This window comes from Rhododendron vialii, chromosome 12a (assembly GCF_030253575.1).
Source record: "Rhododendron vialii isolate Sample 1 chromosome 12a, ASM3025357v1".
NCBI lineage: Eukaryota > Viridiplantae > Streptophyta > Magnoliopsida > Ericales > Ericaceae > Rhododendron > Rhododendron vialii.
The window spans coordinates 35,434,169-35,452,204 of record NC_080568.1 but is presented as its reverse complement, the minus strand read 5'-3'; the positions used below and the strand labels follow the sequence as shown (position 1 = coordinate 35,452,204).

Below are 18,036 nucleotides of genomic sequence, written 5' to 3'. Positions count from 1 at the left end.
AAAATGGAGATCGAAGCCTTGGACATACACTGCATGTTCATTTCACTTCGACCAAGAAAAGAACGCCAGCACTTGCCTCTGCGATCGAAGGACTTAAGCATTATAAGGGAACACTGTTAATTCATTTATTCCATGGACAAGGACTCCAGAGAATTAATCTATATCGATCCCCACTCCATTTTGTTGTTTCTCTGCAAGAATTAAGTTATTATATGCCTTTTGCGTGCGTGTGTAGATGTTTTCTTGCTTGATTGGTTATAAGTCAGCGTCCTCCTAGCAACTCAATTCATTAGGGAGCGGATGGAAGCACTTGCAGCATTCTGCATCCATATATATTTTGAGTTCATGCTCTTCTGCCTTTCTAAATTGCCATAATTAACAGGTTTAAGAAGCTTGATGTTTAGCTGTAGTCACCTCCCCATAGGCATTGTGGATATATTTTTTCATTCTTTGTGCTTTTCGTTCAATACCCGAGTTCTAAACTTAAGATGCTCGCGTGGTGCATTCTTGCTTCAACTTTTAATGAATATATGCCTATTACCTTCTTCTTCTTCTTTTCATGTAGCAGTACTGAACACTGTTTTTCATGATAAGAAGGAATTTCTGTACTATCCCGTTATGTCCACAAGTATGAATTGCCCGACTCCACCGGAAGTTATTAAGAACTCATTGCCCTTCACTATCTCCTTCCAACCACTTCATATATTTGGTTCTATCATCATAGTAGCTGCTTGATGTACATTGGCATCAATTTACTTCTTGTTGGTCGCAGTTATAATTAATTAATGTCCAATGGCATCTTAGTATCTGCTAGTTTGGTTCTCAATGGTCATCAATTTTTTCTAGGCCCACGTCTCATCATTTTCGCTGGTTGCTAATCAGGTTGGCATTGGACGGTGTGTATGGGTTCCTTGCTGCTAACTTGTACGTGAAAAGGGTCTTTGGTGATGATGCTTTAGTAAATGCAAGCGTGAGAACAAGCAGATGGTAAGCTGCTCAGTGGGTACGTCAGAATAAGGAGGAAGACTTAAGGCATTGCTTTTTGTCTTCAAGACAAGTGACTTACCAAGCAATCGACCTTACCATCCAAGGCATTGCATTGCTATGGTCGTCATGGACCTAACTAAGACTTATCAAGCAATCGACCTTACCATTCAAGCGATCAAGCGGGTATAGACTCGAGTGCACAATAACCCAGAACCATTTTCATAGGTTTTCTGAGAAAACTGTTCTCCCTTGTTCCTCTGACGTGATCTGCATCATGTTGGCACCAGCAGGACTGTCACTTGTTACTTTTTAACCCTTTTTGTGTCTCAAACAATTTTCTTTTTGTAATTGTTGGAGTTTTTCAAAATAAAAGGTTGCGGGAGGTTATTCGTGAAAAGGTGCGACACCTTTTCACATGGGGTATGACTTTACGTGAATAGTTATTACACCTATTAACTTAGGGTGTGACTATTAGAATGGGGTGTGAATGTTAGGAAGGGATGTGATACATGGAGGTGCCTCCATGAGGCATGACTCTTCCTAATTAATTATTTGCATGAAAGGGTGCCTACTAAAAGGCATGATCCTTTCTCATAATTAATTGTCTCCAAAAGACATACCCTTTCTAATGTGTGTTTACAAAAGACACAACCTTTCACGTAAGGGTGCCTATAAGTCTATAAATAGGCCATTGGTTAATTCATTTGACACACCAATAAAATATCCAGAAACTCTCATGCTTCTCTGTCTCGTTGTTTTCTATACTGTTATTCCGTTATTCTGCAGAAACGGAATTAACAGTACTTGGTTCAATTGATTCTCATAGGCTCGGTATTCTGTCTGTCCTTCGTTTGTGCGGACGCAGGCAGAAGATCATTGATCGGGCTTCGTTTTATCCTCAGAACAGATTCGCTGTAACCCGGTGCACACCAATTGGTGGGGGCGAATACTGTTTTCGGAAAGCGACGACGTAACGTGACTCGAAGCGGTTTCCATCAGTTTGTTCAAGTTTCAGAAGGCTCCAGATTTTGAAGGTTCCAATTTTTGCACTAACAATCGAAAACAGTATTTCTACCATGGCTTCAAAATCGTTGCGAGCGTTGACTCAAGATTTCGTGAAATTGGACAAGTTTGATGGCGGTAACTTCAGACGTTGGCAAAAGAAGTTGCATTTTTTGCTTACGACTCTCAAAGTAGTGTATGTTCTCACCAACCCCTTTCCGGAGGAGAATGAAGATGAAACATTGGAGGAGGCTCGTGTGAGGAAGAAGTTTGAAAGTGATGACTACATTTGCAAGGGTCATATTCTGAATGCACTTTCGGATGCTTTGTTCGATGTGTATTCGGATACGGAGACTGCAAAGAAGATGTGGGATTCCTTGGAAGGGAGGTATTTGACTGAAGATGCAACAAGTAAGAAATTTCTGGTCAGTCAATTTATGAACTACAAAATGATTGATAACAAGTCTGTGATTGATCAGTTGCATGAAATTCAGCATATCTTAAATCAGTTTAAGGTTAAGAACATGAACATGGATGAATCGATCATAGTGTCATCTGTGATTGATAAACTTCCTCCCTCCTGGAAAGAGTATAAGAAAACTCTTAAACACAAAACTGAAGATCTTACGTTGGAACAATTGGCTGTCCATCTTCGGGTGGAGGAAGAGTCAAAGCGTCAAGAAAAGGAGGAACTTGGAGATAATATCTCCAAGATCCATGTGGTGGAGGGAGGAAAGAGTACCAACAAGGGTAAAGGTAAACAGAAGCAGAAAGCTCGAAAGGGCGATGACCGTGGTGATGAACCAAAAGGGAAAAAGCCAAAAGTTGTATGTTGGCGTTGCGGTCAGCCAGGGCACTTCAAGAAGGACTGCAAGTCCAACAAGAAGAATGATCCAGGGGCATCGAGTTCAAAGAATAACTTTGTGGCTGTAATATCCGAGATTAATGTTCTCGAGGATGCTGATAACTGGTGGATCGACTCAGGGGCTACAAAGCATGTGTGCAATGATAAGAGGTTCTTCACCGACTATGAATCGGTTGAAGATGGTACAGTTCTTTACATGGGTAATTCATCAACTGCTCTTATCAAAGGCAAAGGAAAAGTGGACTTAGAGTTCACTTCTGGGAAGATTCTGACTCTGACTGATGTTTACTATGTACCAGAAGTTAGGAAAAACCTTGTATCTGGAAGCCTGCTTAATAAGCATGGTTTCAAGTTAGTGTTTGAGTCAGGCAAATTTGTTCTGTCTAAGAGTGGTACTTTTGTTGGGAAAGGCTATTTGTACGAGGGCATGTTCAAGCTTAACATTAATAACACAGTTGCTATTTCTGCTTACTTGATTGACTCTCTTTCTTTATGGCATAATCGGTTGGGGCATGTTAATACTAGGAAAATGGATACTATGGTTAAATTAGATTTGATACCTAAATATGATGTTTATATGGTTGATAAATGCAAAGTGTGTTCACTTACTAAAATAACCAGAGTTCCATTTCCTAAAATTGAAAGAACAACTACTTTGTTAGAACTTGTTCATAGTGATGTATGTGACATGCATAGCACTCCAACTAGAGGAGGTAAGGAATATTTTGTAACTTTCATAGATGACTATTCCAAATATTGCTATGTGTATCTATTGCATTCAAAAGATGAAGTTCTTGAGAAGTTTATTGCTTTCAAAACCGAAGTTGAAAATCAATGTGGAACAAAGATAAAACGTTTAAGGTCTGATAGGGGTGGTGAATACCATTTTCCTGATTACTGTGAATCAGTTGGGATCATTCATGAGAAAACTGCACCATATACTCCACAACAAAATGGAGTCGCTGAAAGAAAGAATCGGACTTTAACTGAGATGGTTAATGCTATGCTTAGTAATTCAGGATTAAGTAGTGGTATGTGGGGCGAAGCCATACTTACCGCTGCTTATATTTTGAATAGGGTGCCTCTCAAAAAGTCTAATATAACTCCTTATGAGTTATGGAAAAGAAAGAAACCGAACCTAAGTTATTTCAAAACTTGGGGATGTAGAGCAATCGTTAGATTGCCGAAACCCAAAAGGAAGAAGCTGGGTGAAAAAGGAATTGAATGCATATTCATTGGTTATGCTTTACTTAGTAAAGCATATCGGTTTCTGGTTTCTGAGCCAAATGATTCAGTTGGAGTAAACACCATTATTGAATCACGTGATGCAGTATTTTATGAGAATAGGTTCGTATCTATTCCAAAGGTGCCTAATCAAGAGAATGAGCCAGACTCTGTGGAGTCTGACATAGAGGCGGAACCTTCGGAATATGATGGACTTAGGAGAAGCAAAAGGGCTCGAGTTGCTAAGTCATTTGGTCCTGACTTCATAGTTTATCTAGTTGAAGGAACTAGAGAGACTGCAGATAATCATTTCATGATTTCGCTTCATGTGGAATCGGATCCCTTGACCATCGGGGAGGCTATGAAATCACAAGATTATGCTTTCTGGAAAGAAGCAATCCAGGATGAAATGGATTCTATTATGGGTAATAATACCTGGGTTCTTGCTGATTTGCCTCCGGGTTCCAAAGCCATTGGCTGCAAATGGATTTTCAAGAAGAAAATGAGGGTCGATGGTACAATCGACAAGTTCAAGGCACGGTTGGTTGCCAAGGGCTTTACGCAAAAAGAAGGTATTGATTATTTCGATACTTATGCTCCGGTGGCAAGGATCTCTACAATTAGGGTACTAATTGCGTTGACTTCCATTTATAAACTTGAGATTCACCAAATGGATGTTAAGACTGCATTCCTAAATGGTGAGTTGGATGAAGAGATTTATATGGAGCAACCGGAGGGTTTTGTTGTGCAAGGTCAAGAACACAAAGTATGCAAACTTGTTAAGTCTCTTTACGGACTTAAACAAGCACCTAAACAGTGGCATGAAAAGTTTGATAAGGTGATTGTATCAAACGGGTTTAGGATACACCAGTCTGATAAATGTGTATATAGTAAATTTAGTGGTAATCAAGGTGTAATCATATGTTTGTACGTGGATGATATGCTTATCTTTGGGACTGATCTAGAAAGCATTCAAAGTACAAAGGATATCCTTTCGTCTAGTTTTAGTATCAAGGATATGGGTGTTGCTGATGTAATTCTGGGAATCAGAATTAAGAGACAAAAAGGAAATTTAATCCTTAGTCAGTCTCATTACATTGAGAAAGTTCTAAAGAAGTTTAATCATTTTGATTGCACGCCGATTTCTACACCATTTGATCCACATGTTAAGTTGTATCCTAATACTGGTAGAGCAATTTCACAACTAGAATATTCTAGAGTGATAGGAAGCTTGATGTATGCCATGACTTGCACGAGACCAGATATTGCATACGCTGTGGGGAAACTAAGTAGGTACACACATAATCCGAGCGATGTCCATTGGCACGCAGTTAATCGGGTATTGAGGTATCTAAAGAAAACTATAGACTATGGGATGGTTTATAGTGGTTATCCTTCGGTTCTAGAAGGATATACTGATGCTAGTTGGATAACCGAGAATGAAGATCACTTGTCAACAAGTGGATGGGTCTTCACACTTGGAGGAGGAGCAGTTTCTTGGGGATCTAAGAAACAAAGTCTCATTACAGACTCAACTATGGCAGCTGAGTTTGTAGCACTAGCAGCAGGGAGCAAAGAGGCAGAGTGGCTGAGAAGTATGTTGTGGGAGATACCCATGTGGCCAAAACCTATGCCACCTATATCTTTGCATTGTGATAGTCAGTCGACTCTATCACGGGCTTATAGCCAGGTGTATAATGGAAAGTCCAGGCATATAGGACTTCGACATAGCTATGTGAGGAACTTGATTACAGATGGGGTGATAACCATTGATTATGTAAAATCAAGTCAAAACTTGGCTGATCCTTTAACAAAAGGTCTTGCAAGGGATTTGATGTGGAGAACATCACAGGGGATGGGACTCAAGCCCATTGAAATTTAATCACTCTTGGTGGAAACTCGACTCAACGCTTGAATAACATCAAGTCTTGGGTTCAATGAGCAAAGTACACCATAAGTTGTGGTTGCAAGCATTTTCCGATTTTATCCATCCCATGGTAAATGCTTGGTACCTGTAATGTAAACATGGAGGTTAAGCTACTTAGCTTTTAATAGACTTCTAACGGTTTGTTAGGTTTCAAGTGCTGTAGTTACAGGGGCACTTTCAAAGTCTACCTATATGAGTGTGAAGGTGGTGCCGCCTTCTATGGGTTCAAGGGCTAGGACTCTAGAGCGCTCATGAAATTCAGGATAAAGACACATGGCCAAACCACGTGTCGGCAAATTTGAATACTTGAGTCAAACAAGATGCGTGCGTGAGACGCGTCCGGTTGGTCATTTAAGGATCGCTAGTTCAAAGACAAGTCTACTATGCTTTCCGACTAACTTTGATGTGTTTTCACTAGGTGAATGGTTCAAGTCGTGAGACACCTTCATTGATGCACAAGTCTTTTCAAAGGAACCAAGAAAACTTTTTCTCTATTTCGAAAATGGTGGGGGATTGTTGGAGTTTTTCAAAATAAAAGGTTGCGGGAGGTTATTCGTGAAAAGGTGCGACACCTTTTCACTTGGGTAATGACTTTACGTGAATAGTTATTACACCTATTAACTTAGGGTGTGACTATTAGAATGGGGTGTGATTGTTAGGAAGGGATGTGATACATGGAGGTGCCTCCATGAGGCATGACTCTTCCTAATTAATTATTTGCATGAAAGGGTGCCTACTAAAAGGCATGATCCTTTCTCATAATTAATTGTCTCCAAAAGACATACCCTTTCTAATGTGTGTTTACAAAAGACACAACCTTTCACGTAAGGGTGCCTATAAGTCTATAAATAGGCCATTGGTTAATTCATTTGACACACCAATAAAATATCCAGAAACTCTCATGCTTCTCTGTCTCGTTGTTTTCTATACTGTTATTCCGTTATTCTGCAGAAACGGAATTAACAGTACTTGGTTCAATTGATTCTCATAGGCTCGGTATTCTGTCTGTCCTTCGTTTGTGCGGACGCAGGCAGAAGATCATTGATCGGGCTTCGTTTTATCCTCAGAACAGATTCGCTGTAACCCGGTGCACACCAATTGGTGGGGGCGAATACTGTTTTCGGAAAGCGACGACGTAACGTGACTCGAAGCGGTTTCCATCAGTTTGTTCAAGTTTCAGAAGGCTCCAGATTTTGAAGGTTCCAATTTTTGCACTAACAGTAATACAGAATAGAACCAATTCTGCAAGTTTGTACGCGATTTGCCCTTCCTATTCTAAACCATTTTGTGGTGATTTATTTCTCCGCCTATTGTTTGTCTTGGGATTATATGTTTTTCAAAACTGTTACTATTGCAATCTATTGTTGGTTTTGCATTCCATCTCCCATGATGTCAAGAAGGGGATGTTGGCTATGAAATGGAAGATGTCCACATGATCTTTTGCAAATGGATGCTGCATAAGCCGCCATGTTATTGGGAACCTGAGATATCTGCCCAATCTCTATCATCTTCAGTTGAGGATATCGATGAAAACAATAGATACTAGTATCTTTTTATCTTTGATGATATTATTTAGACATGTACTTTATTTTGTCAAAATTGAAAAGCAACACCCAATTGCTTTCGGTCGGGAGGGAGGAATGACCCAAGTGCTTCCCTTCTTCCTTCGCCCAATTGAACTTATAAAGAGGGATCGGCAGTTTTAGCATTTTTGCAGTCAGGTTGGTTCTTGGTGGTTGGTTCAGGTTTTATAATTAAGATTCATTTGATGGAATTTGGAAGTTAGGTTTGAAAATCTTAAATTTTGATATCAATGGATGAGATACTAATTAATGACTTGGTGGAGGAAGAAACAAAGTAGAATGCAGGATAAATATTTTTTCCATTTGTGTATTTTATGCTTTATGTTCATTTATGGATCGTGTGCCTCGTGTAGCAGGGCATTGTTTGATGGTTGCGAAATGCAAATTTAGGCGGATGTTCAACTTAATTGGATAGCTTTACATTAAAAGCGTGGAGGGAGGGAACCTCCAAATCTAGCCTAGTCTACGCTTAATTAATTTGAAAGTTCATTAATGTTTCTTGGGACCATAGCCCAAAGTTGATTACATATGCTCTCCCTCAATCAAGTTGTTAATTGCTTGTACGTTTATCCAATCAAGGGTTTCCGAGTTGAGGATTGAACGCATTGAAATTAGTAGCGTGAGATGTGATGGAGGATTGCTTGTGAGAAGGTGGGTTAACAAATGTTGGGAGTGAAGTGAAGGTGAAGAAACATATGTTTATCATATTAATTACACACACACACACACACACACACACACGCATGTACTATATATTATGCATCAAGCATATTCTGAGTCCAGAAATTTAATTGCTTGGTAGTTGTGGGTGTATCAGATATTCTTCTTCTGGCAGTGAAGTTGGTTTGAATCTGGTTCTTCTCTTTTCACCTGATTTGGTGAGTTGTTGGAGAAAGTAGTAATGCCAAAACTTTTACTTCAATCTATATATCTTATGCATGCTAGTTTTAAAAACTCGGTTAACTTAATTCAGCTGTTGGAGTTCCATGGTTGACGTCTCGTTTGGAGATGGAAGAATCAGGGAGCTTTGAGAATCTTCTAGCTGCAAGGAGAGTTCTGAAAAGCAGCTTGGAGAAATCAAGAGACCTAGCTTCTGAAATCCATAAAACCGGCTCGAGATTACAAGAAGTTAACCAAAGATTGCCATCACTAGAAGCTGCTATCAAAATCATCGGGCACAAGTGCTCTCTTCTCGAGATCAGAGGACACATCAAACATGCTGTGGGCCCTGCCGCTGCAGTTGTAAAGGTCTTTGACGTGGTCCATGGCCTTGAAAATTTGCTTCTATCCGATCCATCTTCTGATCTCGTTCGCTACCTTTCATCAGTGAAACAACTTGAAGAGGCACTGAGGTTTCTCACAGATAACTGTGGGTTAGTTATTCTGTGGTTGGAGGATGTCGTACAATTCCTCGAAGAGAGAAAAGTCAATGAGGATGATCGGTACCTCTCGACTCTGAGAAAAACTCTGAAGATACTCGGAGAGTTACAGGAGATGGAGGGGCGATCACGTCTTAGTGGAGGGCCTCTGTTTGATGCATTGGAGAAGTTGGAAACTGAATTTCGACACCTCCTGGTGGAAAACAGTTTCCCAGTGGCTTTCTCATCAACCTCTGGTGGCCAAAAAGCCTGCGATGTTTCTGCATCATCACCTTTGGCAGTTCCCGTTATCCAGAAGTTGCAAGCCATTCTGGAAAGAACAAATGGTAACGATCGAATTGAGAGTTGCATAAATATTTATGTTGATGTCCGGAGTTCAAATGCAAGGGCTACCATGCAAGCTCTTGACTTGACTTACCTCGACATATCATTATCCGAATTTGAAAGTGTGCAAAGAATCGAGGAATCCATAGATCTATGGAGCAACCATTTGGAGTTCGCTATAAAGTGTGTACTTGAACAAGAGTACAGACTCTGCAACGACGTCTTCCAGAAGGTTGAATCCGATGTTTGGAAGAGTTGCTTTGCAGAGATTGCTGTTCAATCCGGAATCCAATCTTTCATCAAATTTGGTAACACTATTACCAAGGGTAAGAAGGATGCAATCAAGCTGCTGAAGTTACTGGACATATTTGCGGCTTTGAACAAGCTGAGATTTGATTTCAACAGACTATTTGGTGGGAAATCCTGTGCTGACATCCAAACTCAAACGAGGGATCTCATCAAGAAGGTAGTTGATGGGGCTTGTGAGATTTTCCAGGAGCTTTCTGTTCAAGTGGAATTGCAAAGGCGAAGTACCCCTCCTCCAGATGGCAGTGTCCCAAGGCTGTTAACTTTTATCACAGACTACTGTAACCAGCTGCTTGAGGATGACTACAGACCGATACTGATTCAAGTTTTGGAAATTCATCAGAGTTGGAATCACAAGGAATTCGAAGAGGGAATCCTTTCAAATGATATCCACAAAATAATGAGGGGGATTGAGCTGAATTTGGATACATGGGCGAAGAGATATGAAAACACTGCACTCTCCTGCCTTTTCATGATGAATAATCACTGGTACTTGTTCAAAAACTTGAATGGGACAAAGCTGGGGGATTTAATGGGCGACTCCTGGTTGAGAAGGCATGAGCAATACACCGAGTATTATGCAGCTGTGTATTTCAAAGAGAGTTGGGGAAAGCTTCCTTCCCTGTTAAGTGAGGAGGGTCTGATTTTGTTCTCTGATGGAAGGTCTGTTGCTCGTGATCTGGTCAAAAAAAGACTAAAGGCTTTCCGTGATGCTTTTGATGAAATTTATCAGAAGCAATCGGAGTGGGTTGTGTCTGATAAAAGCTTGAGGGTGAAGACATGTCAAAATGTGGTGGAGATGATTGTTCCTGTTTATAGGAAGTTTATGGGCAATTACATGCCTTTGGTTGAACAAGGAGGAACAAGTCCAAACAAGTATGTAAAATACACAGGGGAGAATCTGGAGAATATGATGGGATCCCTATTGCAGCCAAAGCTGGGGAAGTTTGGCAACACCAAATGCACACACTTGATAGGTAAGATAAAAAATGTCGTCACCAGTCACTTTTCATCAACTCCTGCTGCAGCATAATCGTGTATGTAGTTAATGTTAATTGATAAGCGTTCTGTTTATGGGCATAAATTGCCCTTTTGTATATATTTTTCGTGATTAACAGTTCTAGATTGGATTCGATGATTTGGCCATCAGTTTGACAGTGTTTGCTGTGACCATGGATGGAAAAACTGCAATTAGTTCGGTTGTTTCAACTAACGTGTATGTCTCTCAATTATCTTTTGTTCCCATTAGCTATTAAAATGTACTGGGTTACATTGCACTATCAACTGATCAAAACTTCATATCTATCTTATTTAGTTTCCTCACTTCTTTCCTACTTGGTATCGAAGTGGATGTTTGGTGGTTGAACTGCTAAATGGAACCTAGTGAAATATAAAAACCAGCCTCTTAAGAAAGCCCTTTTTCCATCTTTTCATCTAACTATAAACATAAGCTTGTTCATAAGTCCCTGACTGAAGGTTCATGAAAGGAAATCCAGTAGCAAAAACCAATCAGACAGCAGTTCAAATCCAAGGAAGGGTAAGATAAAAAATAAAAAAATAAAAACTGTAGTGATTCTAAAAACGTTTGCAAACCTATGAATTCAAGCAGCTGGTTTCTCTTCTTGATTGCAAGCAGTCATTAAAGTCAAATAACGAATTAGGTTCCGTACCACATTGACTCAATAAAACCCTACTCCAGGTCTTGGGAAATGGTTTGGAGAACCTTTTAAAATCAGGGAATCCATACATTTGAAACAAAGATTCAGGAGGTAAGATTAAAAATCGTGGCAATAAACCCAAGCACCATAAACATTTGGAATACAAAGAATCTGAATGGTGACTGATCAACCAAAAGGAAAGCCTCACACATATTTGGCACCGGGTCAACTAAGAAATATTTTGGCCTCCCAGTCAATAGAAGGTGATCTCATTATCTTGCGAAGAAATGAGCAATCAAGATGCAAAATCTATGGCTCAAAAGATAAGAGAAAGGTTAACATCTATCCAGTACGAAAATTAAAAGAAAACAAAGATACTAGTTAATGACCTCTGCATGCGATCTTCTTCAATTGTTTCACCTTCTTGAAATCAGGGACATGGTAATTCTTTTCCACCTCCCAAGCAAGTTGGGACATCCCATTAAATGATGACTTTACACCCTTCTCGTCCGTTACTTCCCGAGGGAAAGGAATTCGGGCTTCAAATATACCGCTTTGGGGAGAGGTAAGATGCATGTCAAAGCCAAACCGGTCTACCCAAACCATTTTTGCTTCTGTTACCTGCAACATAAAACAATTTAACCGCAAGTGACAAATGATTCCTGCCATGAGGCAGCACCTTTCCTCAAGTTAAATGAATATGCTACCGAGATAAAAAAAAAAACTGTGACTTTTATAGGCTGCAAACCTGGAAATCTACATCAACAAAGATGTTGCAAAAGCGATGAACATCTTCCCTGTTGTGTGTGTTAATCTCACTCACGATTCTTTCTGCAAAGTCCCGAAGTGGATCAGGGTTTGCCAGTTTATAATCTGATGAGGTGACCCATACACCATCCTGAAAAGGTTCAAAACATTAGGTTTACAAGCCCAAATTATATGTTTGAACCACTAAACTTATTTATGATCATGCACAAAGATGTCCTTAAGTAATAAACATAAAATCTTACTTACATGATCAACAGAATAAGAAATGTAACAGCAAATAGAAAACACAAAAATCCTCTGAATAAAATATCAAACCTCTGTAAAATCGTCCATCTGAAATACCCTTTCAACAGCAACAATGTATATAAGGTCGTCATTCACTTCTTCTCCAAACCTCTTCTCCCATGTTGTACAAAGTTTCTGTCAAAAGAACAGCTTGAACAACCAAATGAGAAGTTAATCAAAGTCGTAAACTTTTATCAGTGAGAGAAGTAGAAATCAACCTCGTCATCTTTTATCAATGTGATAAATAGATGAGAAAGATTCTGCCAAAACATGAAGCTTGAACAACCAAGTAAGAAGTGAATCGAAGCCATAGTCATTTATCATTCAGTGCAATAACAAGAAATCAATATCCTAAAACTAGATCAAACAGATAGCCCGATACAAATTTCCACTTGCTCTTGTGATATGATATTACAATTATTATCACCTCCTACAACAATAATATTTTATCAATGTGATAAATAGATGAGAAAGCTTCTGCCAAAACGCAAAGCTTGAACAACAAATAATAAGTTAATCAAAGCCATAGTCCTTTATCATTCAGTGCAATAACCAGAAATCAATATCCTAATACTAGATCAAACTGATAAACCGACAAAAATTTCCACTTGCTCTTGTGATATGATATTACAATTGTTATCACCTCTTACAACAGTAATATGCACCTAATTCTGGAACGAGTGGCGAAATCGCAAGTGTTGAGGTGCCTGCATATGGAAAGCCTAGCCTTTGCAGCATTCTGGGATTTCAGCTTCACACTTGTTTTTTCAGGTACTTGGGAGCTCCTGTCAGTTCTACTAGGCTTAAAGCTTCTAATTTTTCCACTTCACTGAAGAATTACGGCGAATGACGCACTGGGCTAATAGAATTCTTTCCTGCACTGGGAGGCTTTTCCAATTATCAAGGCTATCTATTCAGCATGCAAGTTCTCCGGAGCACTCATTTTCTCTTGCCAAGTCTATTTGTTCAGAAATAGAGCAACTTGCTCAGGAATTTTATGGTCCGTCAACACTCTAATAAAGTTGCTTGGAAGGATATAAGTAGGCCTACAAATGAAGGTGGGTTTGGTCTAAGGACTGTTTGCTGTTATGCGTGAGGACTTATGGACTATCTATCAACAGTTACATGATGAATCTCCATTCACAGAACTAGATAAGGGTGATTTACAATTTTCAACCCATTAATTCAATCCAGTTGTGCAAAGACCAGATAGGACTGTAGAAAGACTTATACATGGACACAAATAGACATCATTTTGAGTCCGCAATGAGTACATGATAATGAAACAGTTGCACGCATTTCATAGCATATCAAAGTTCCAATGGCATAGGCTAAATGGTAAAATGCAATTCCTTTACACAACACCAGCTTACTGCATCATCATACTCAAAGATGAATACATACCTTGAGAAGCATTCTGTCTTCTGGTTTGTCAAGGCTACCTTGAATTGTGCACTGAGGAGTCCGCAACCTACTCTGCTCTAACTGTTTGAAAACAGATGAGAAATATCAAAAAACATAATTAACTACCAAAACCCAGCTAGGTTCGGATTCAAGTTTATGAAGAAACATCAAACGCCCATTAGCTGTATTCCAACTTACTAACTCACTAATAACATGTTTGAGGCGTATATAAGTACCTATTATATCTACACGCACACAGAGTCCCAACTAAAGTGGCTTAAAACAATCATAAAAAAGGGTGAGATTTTATTTTATATTGAAGTGAATTGAGTAGTGAAGGAAGCAGCACCTGGACATGGAGGCTCGACCTCCTATCCAAAGAGAATTGCCTGTTGGAGTCATTCAAGCAAAGAATCGGGGTGCCTTGTGCATCAACAGCAAATCGAACACCGATACCAAGGGGCCAAGCATCATCCTGGGTTAGAAGAGTAGAAAGAGTGCCCACAGAAGTCAACTCCATGATTGTTCTTGACACCTCAGCTGGGAAGGGTTTATGGTGGTTGTTCGTCGATTCCAAATGGGTAGGCTCTGAAACCACAGAAAAAACTGAGCATTTCAGAGTCTGGAACGAGGATTTCCGAGATGGGTATGATCTTCTTGAAGGGTTGAAATTGGGCTTGTCAGTGGTTTTTGAGAGAGAAAGCGACAGTTTGGAGGATTGGGTAGAGAGGAAAATCGAAAGCGGAAGGCGGGATGTGAGAGACTGGGATTGCTGAAACATCTGATTTTATGGAATCAATTGGGAGTTTCAAGATTTCGGACGTTGTCAACCAAATGGAACACTTGGTTGGAGAGAGAGAGAGAGAGCGCGCTGAAGGCGATGATGCGGTGGTGGTATATCCGTCTAGTGCAGGTAAAATTTAGATGTGGGGTAAAGCAAGCTTGAGCGGAGGTCGATGAATTGGATTTTGGCTCCTAATGTTATGTTAATCTCGAATTTATGCCATTTTACATGTTGATACTCTATATTCTACGAAGTTGTTCAATGGTACGTTTTATCTTCTTTTTCTTTGTGGTGTCTGATTATTGATACATGACATATAAATTGTGAAACCCCATGTCGCAAATCGGTAGGAAAACTAGTGTGGATCATTATAATTGGTATCATAGTACAACTTTGGTCTACATGTTAAGGGTCACCTCTAGAATTTGGTACGAGTCTAATTGATATATTGTAAGTGCTATATCATGACCACCAGGAAAGATTGTTGGGCCAATGCAATGAGGACGTTGCATCATAAGGTGGGAAAATTGTAAAACCTCATGTCCCACATCGGTGGGAAAAGTCACAAAAAGGAATTATATATAACGAATTCCGACCATATAACTTGAATTTAACCTTTTAACTAAATGGTTAGATTAAGAGTTAGCAGGTTAATTGGTGCAAATCGTTACATAAATGGTGTTATTATTATTATTTTTTATTTACTTCTTTGCAAAATTAAAGCGATGAGAATTGTTGATATCGAAACAAGATTAGTCTTGTTTCCATATCAATCTTGTTTCCCTAATTATTTTTTTTTAATATCAAAACAAGAATGGTCTCACTTTTTGAATTTTTTAATTAAAGATAACAAGTGGTTATTTTTCAAAATATTTGGATAAAAGTAATTTTTTTTTACTTTTCTAATTCATCTGGTTGAAACGAATCAATAATTCACAAAAGTTGAGAGCAAAACTAATAAATGCAAAAAAAAAAGTCTTGCTTGGGCTAAGAATAAATACACTAGAAGACAAAAAAACACGTATTTTTATGTATTATTTATACCTTTTAATACACATTCACACACTTACTGTTGTCAGCCTATTGGGTTGATTTTAGAATTTTCCAAAAAAAAAAAAAGAAAAAGGACAAAACAACTTCATTTCTTGTAAGTTTAGAAGAATCCACCCTACTTTAATTCCACTAGTTAGGAAACAATGTTAATGCAATCTCAGTAAGTATAAGAAACTATATTTATGGAGGCAGATCTGCTAACACCTATGTTGACTCTTTCTGTTTTTAGAGTTTTAGCAAATGATCGGAATCGTTTAATGTGTTTAAAACATATTTTAAAGAGCTTCCGTAAAAAATTAGCTCATTCTGATATATGTAAAGCCTTGATCGACGCATTCATTTTATCTTGTCAAAAATTAGGGATAAATACCGATCAAAGCCTTATCGATATCAAAAAAAGCTGATTTTTTACATAAACTCTTAAAAACATATTTTAAACACATTGAACGGCTCTGATCATTTGCTAACACTTAAAAAAAATAAGAAGTGTTAAAAATAAGTGTTAGCTGATTCAACCCCTATATTTATATACTTATATGATAATAAAAGAATAAAAAATGTAACTCACATATCCAGAGGATGTCAGCATAACCCCACAAAAGTGGGCAGGATAAAAATTTACGTGATATGCCCACTTAGGATGATTATTAAATTTTCTCATTTTTCTATTGTTCCTTACATGCTCCTCTCGTCAATGATTAATTTTAGAGGTGGCAATTTGCAATCCGATGTTAGTTTTTTTTCCAATGGGTGTGGCCTACTAGCCTCCACGTTTTGTATATATGAGACTCCACTATTAGATAAGTCAATGAAGTGATATAGTTCATTACGATAACTAATTAGAATTATAAATGAAGGAAAACTCTTGATAATAAAAGAGACCTTGATAGACTAAGTGTTTTTTAATAATTATCTCTAGGACCTTCTTCTCTCCTCTATAAAAGGTAGAATACTCACATCTTAATCTTGGGATTTTCCATCAATTAAAGTACTGGGATATTCTAGAAAAAGTAGAGACAGAGGGAAGAAGGTGAGCCAAGAATTAAAATGTTTCTAATTAAGAGGTCTGTTCCTTCTAATCTCGATGGCCAACAAAGGTACGTTATTTATTGTTTTTGAGATATGTTGAATTCAAGATCCTATTATATCTGTTTTTCGCAAAATAATTTTAATACAGATATTGATTTACAGTTGGTATCAAAGCATGGTTTTTCTGAATCAATACATCTTGGAATTACAGTATCGCGAACGTACTGCAACTTTATATTTATATATATTGACTCATGAAAGATCGAAACTGTCAAACCCAATTACTGTACTAGTTACGGTTCTGTTTTGTGGTTGTGTTTTCATGTGGCTGAAGTTTCGCTGTTAGAATACAATTGGAACTCCATGGCTCCACAGGTGGGTTTTGGCGAGAGAAATCAGTAGAGTAATGTGTTTTTCTCCCCAAAATGCAGATTGGTTTCCCTCCAAATGGCTAGGTGTAGGCTATTTCAGCATTTCTGTCTGTTTTTGGATGGAAAGTTAATGGCGGGTGAAAAAGTGATGAGTTTTTAAATAGGTCGGATATTTTTTTGATAATATTAAAAGGTTAGGTGCCTATGCGTGATTTGTGTGAAATGTCAAGTGCTATTTTAAAAATTTTCCTATCTTTTCCGAAGAAATTGCACTAACCATTCATCACTCTCGTTGAGCCTTAAAAGTAATAAAAAAAATTATTAGTTCGTAAACCAATTTGTTTCACCATTTTTTTAATCGTCAAAAAAAAAAGAAGAAGGAAGGAGGCAACCAGTGTAGCAACCCCCTAGGGCGTAACCATAGGAGCTCCCTACCCATTGTGAAATGTCTGGTTCGAGTCATAGCTACTGTCCACAAGGACAAGCCGTCACCACAACACTACATAGGTACAGGATGACAAGAGCACAAATTCCTCAGTCCCTTGCACTAACAAGACTTGACTTCGAGTCTTGCCCCTCCTGGGAAAGGAGGAGGCTTTGCCATCTAGACTACCACCATTGGTGGTTATTTGTTCCACCAGTTTGTCTCTTTAAAATTACATATCCTCTCTCTTTTCTAATTGACACGTGATGATTTTTTCATTTTTTTTTTTGGTTAATGTCAATTTTATTCACCAAAAACCCAATGTACAAGAAAGACTCAGTCCTTACATAATGAGAGAAACCAAAGCTCCTAGAAGGAGCAACAAAGAAACAAAGAGAAAGAACAAAACAACTAGCCTAGCATCAGAAATCAATCATGATCACTCCCCAAAACTTTAAGGGAGAACCCCCATCTCAAGCATATCTCCTTGTTGGCTAACCCTGACCCTAACACTAGCTGTGATAGCCTCAATCAATGTATTTATGGACTTCACACCCCTACCAAACACCCTGGCATTCCTTTCCAACCATACGTAGTAGACATTCCTTTCCAACCATACGTAGTAGATAAGAAAATATCAGTATTAATTGAAAAAAAGTTACA

The 18,036-nt window shown here is 38.6% G+C and overlaps 2 protein-coding genes across 2 annotated transcripts; one reads left to right on the top strand and one right to left on the bottom strand.

Annotated features, from left to right (window-relative positions):
* The first annotated feature begins 8,334 nt into the window (after positions 1 to 8,334).
* On the top strand, positions 8,335 to 10,806 carry LOC131310914 (exocyst complex component EXO70A1-like). The gene is made up of 2 exons (XM_058338179.1): positions 8,335 to 8,466; positions 8,562 to 10,806. Exon 2 carries the CDS (start codon positions 8,597 to 8,599, stop codon positions 10,628 to 10,630), a length of 2,034 nt encoding a protein of 677 aa, XP_058194162.1. The 5' UTR covers positions 8,335 to 8,466; positions 8,562 to 8,596; the 3' UTR covers positions 10,631 to 10,806.
* A 552-nt stretch (positions 10,807 to 11,358) lies between these two features.
* On the bottom strand, positions 11,359 to 14,755 carry LOC131310915 (glutamyl-tRNA reductase-binding protein, chloroplastic). Its single transcript, XM_058338180.1, has 5 exons — positions 14,062 to 14,755; positions 13,713 to 13,793; positions 12,339 to 12,443; positions 12,004 to 12,153; positions 11,359 to 11,876 (listed from the first exon to the last, which is right to left on the bottom strand). The coding sequence occupies exons 1-5, from the start codon at positions 14,491 to 14,493 to the stop codon at positions 11,637 to 11,639; spliced, it is 1,008 nt and encodes a 335-aa protein (XP_058194163.1). The 5' UTR covers positions 14,494 to 14,755; the 3' UTR covers positions 11,359 to 11,636.
* Between the last annotated feature and the right edge of the window lie 3,281 nt (positions 14,756 to 18,036).

What these genes read in the sequence shown, in the direction of transcription:
- LOC131310914 (XM_058338179.1), top strand. Translation starts at nt 8,597, where the DNA reads ATGGAAGAATCAGGGAGCTTTGAGAATCTTCTAGCTGCAAGGAGAGTT.
- LOC131310915 (XM_058338180.1), bottom strand. Translation starts at nt 14,493, where the DNA reads ATGTTTCAGCAATCCCAGTCTCTCACATCCCGCCTTCCGCTTTCGATT. An exon ending in GGTCGAGCCTCCATGTCCAG is followed by an intron (nt 13,794 to 14,061) that starts GTGCTGCTTCCT and finishes GTTTTCAAACAG; the next exon opens with TTAGAGCAGAGTAGGTTGCG. An exon ending in TTGTTGATGTAGATTTCCAG is followed by an intron (nt 11,877 to 12,003) that starts GTTTGCAGCCTA and finishes TTTATGTTGCAG; the next exon opens with GTAACAGAAGCAAAAATGGT.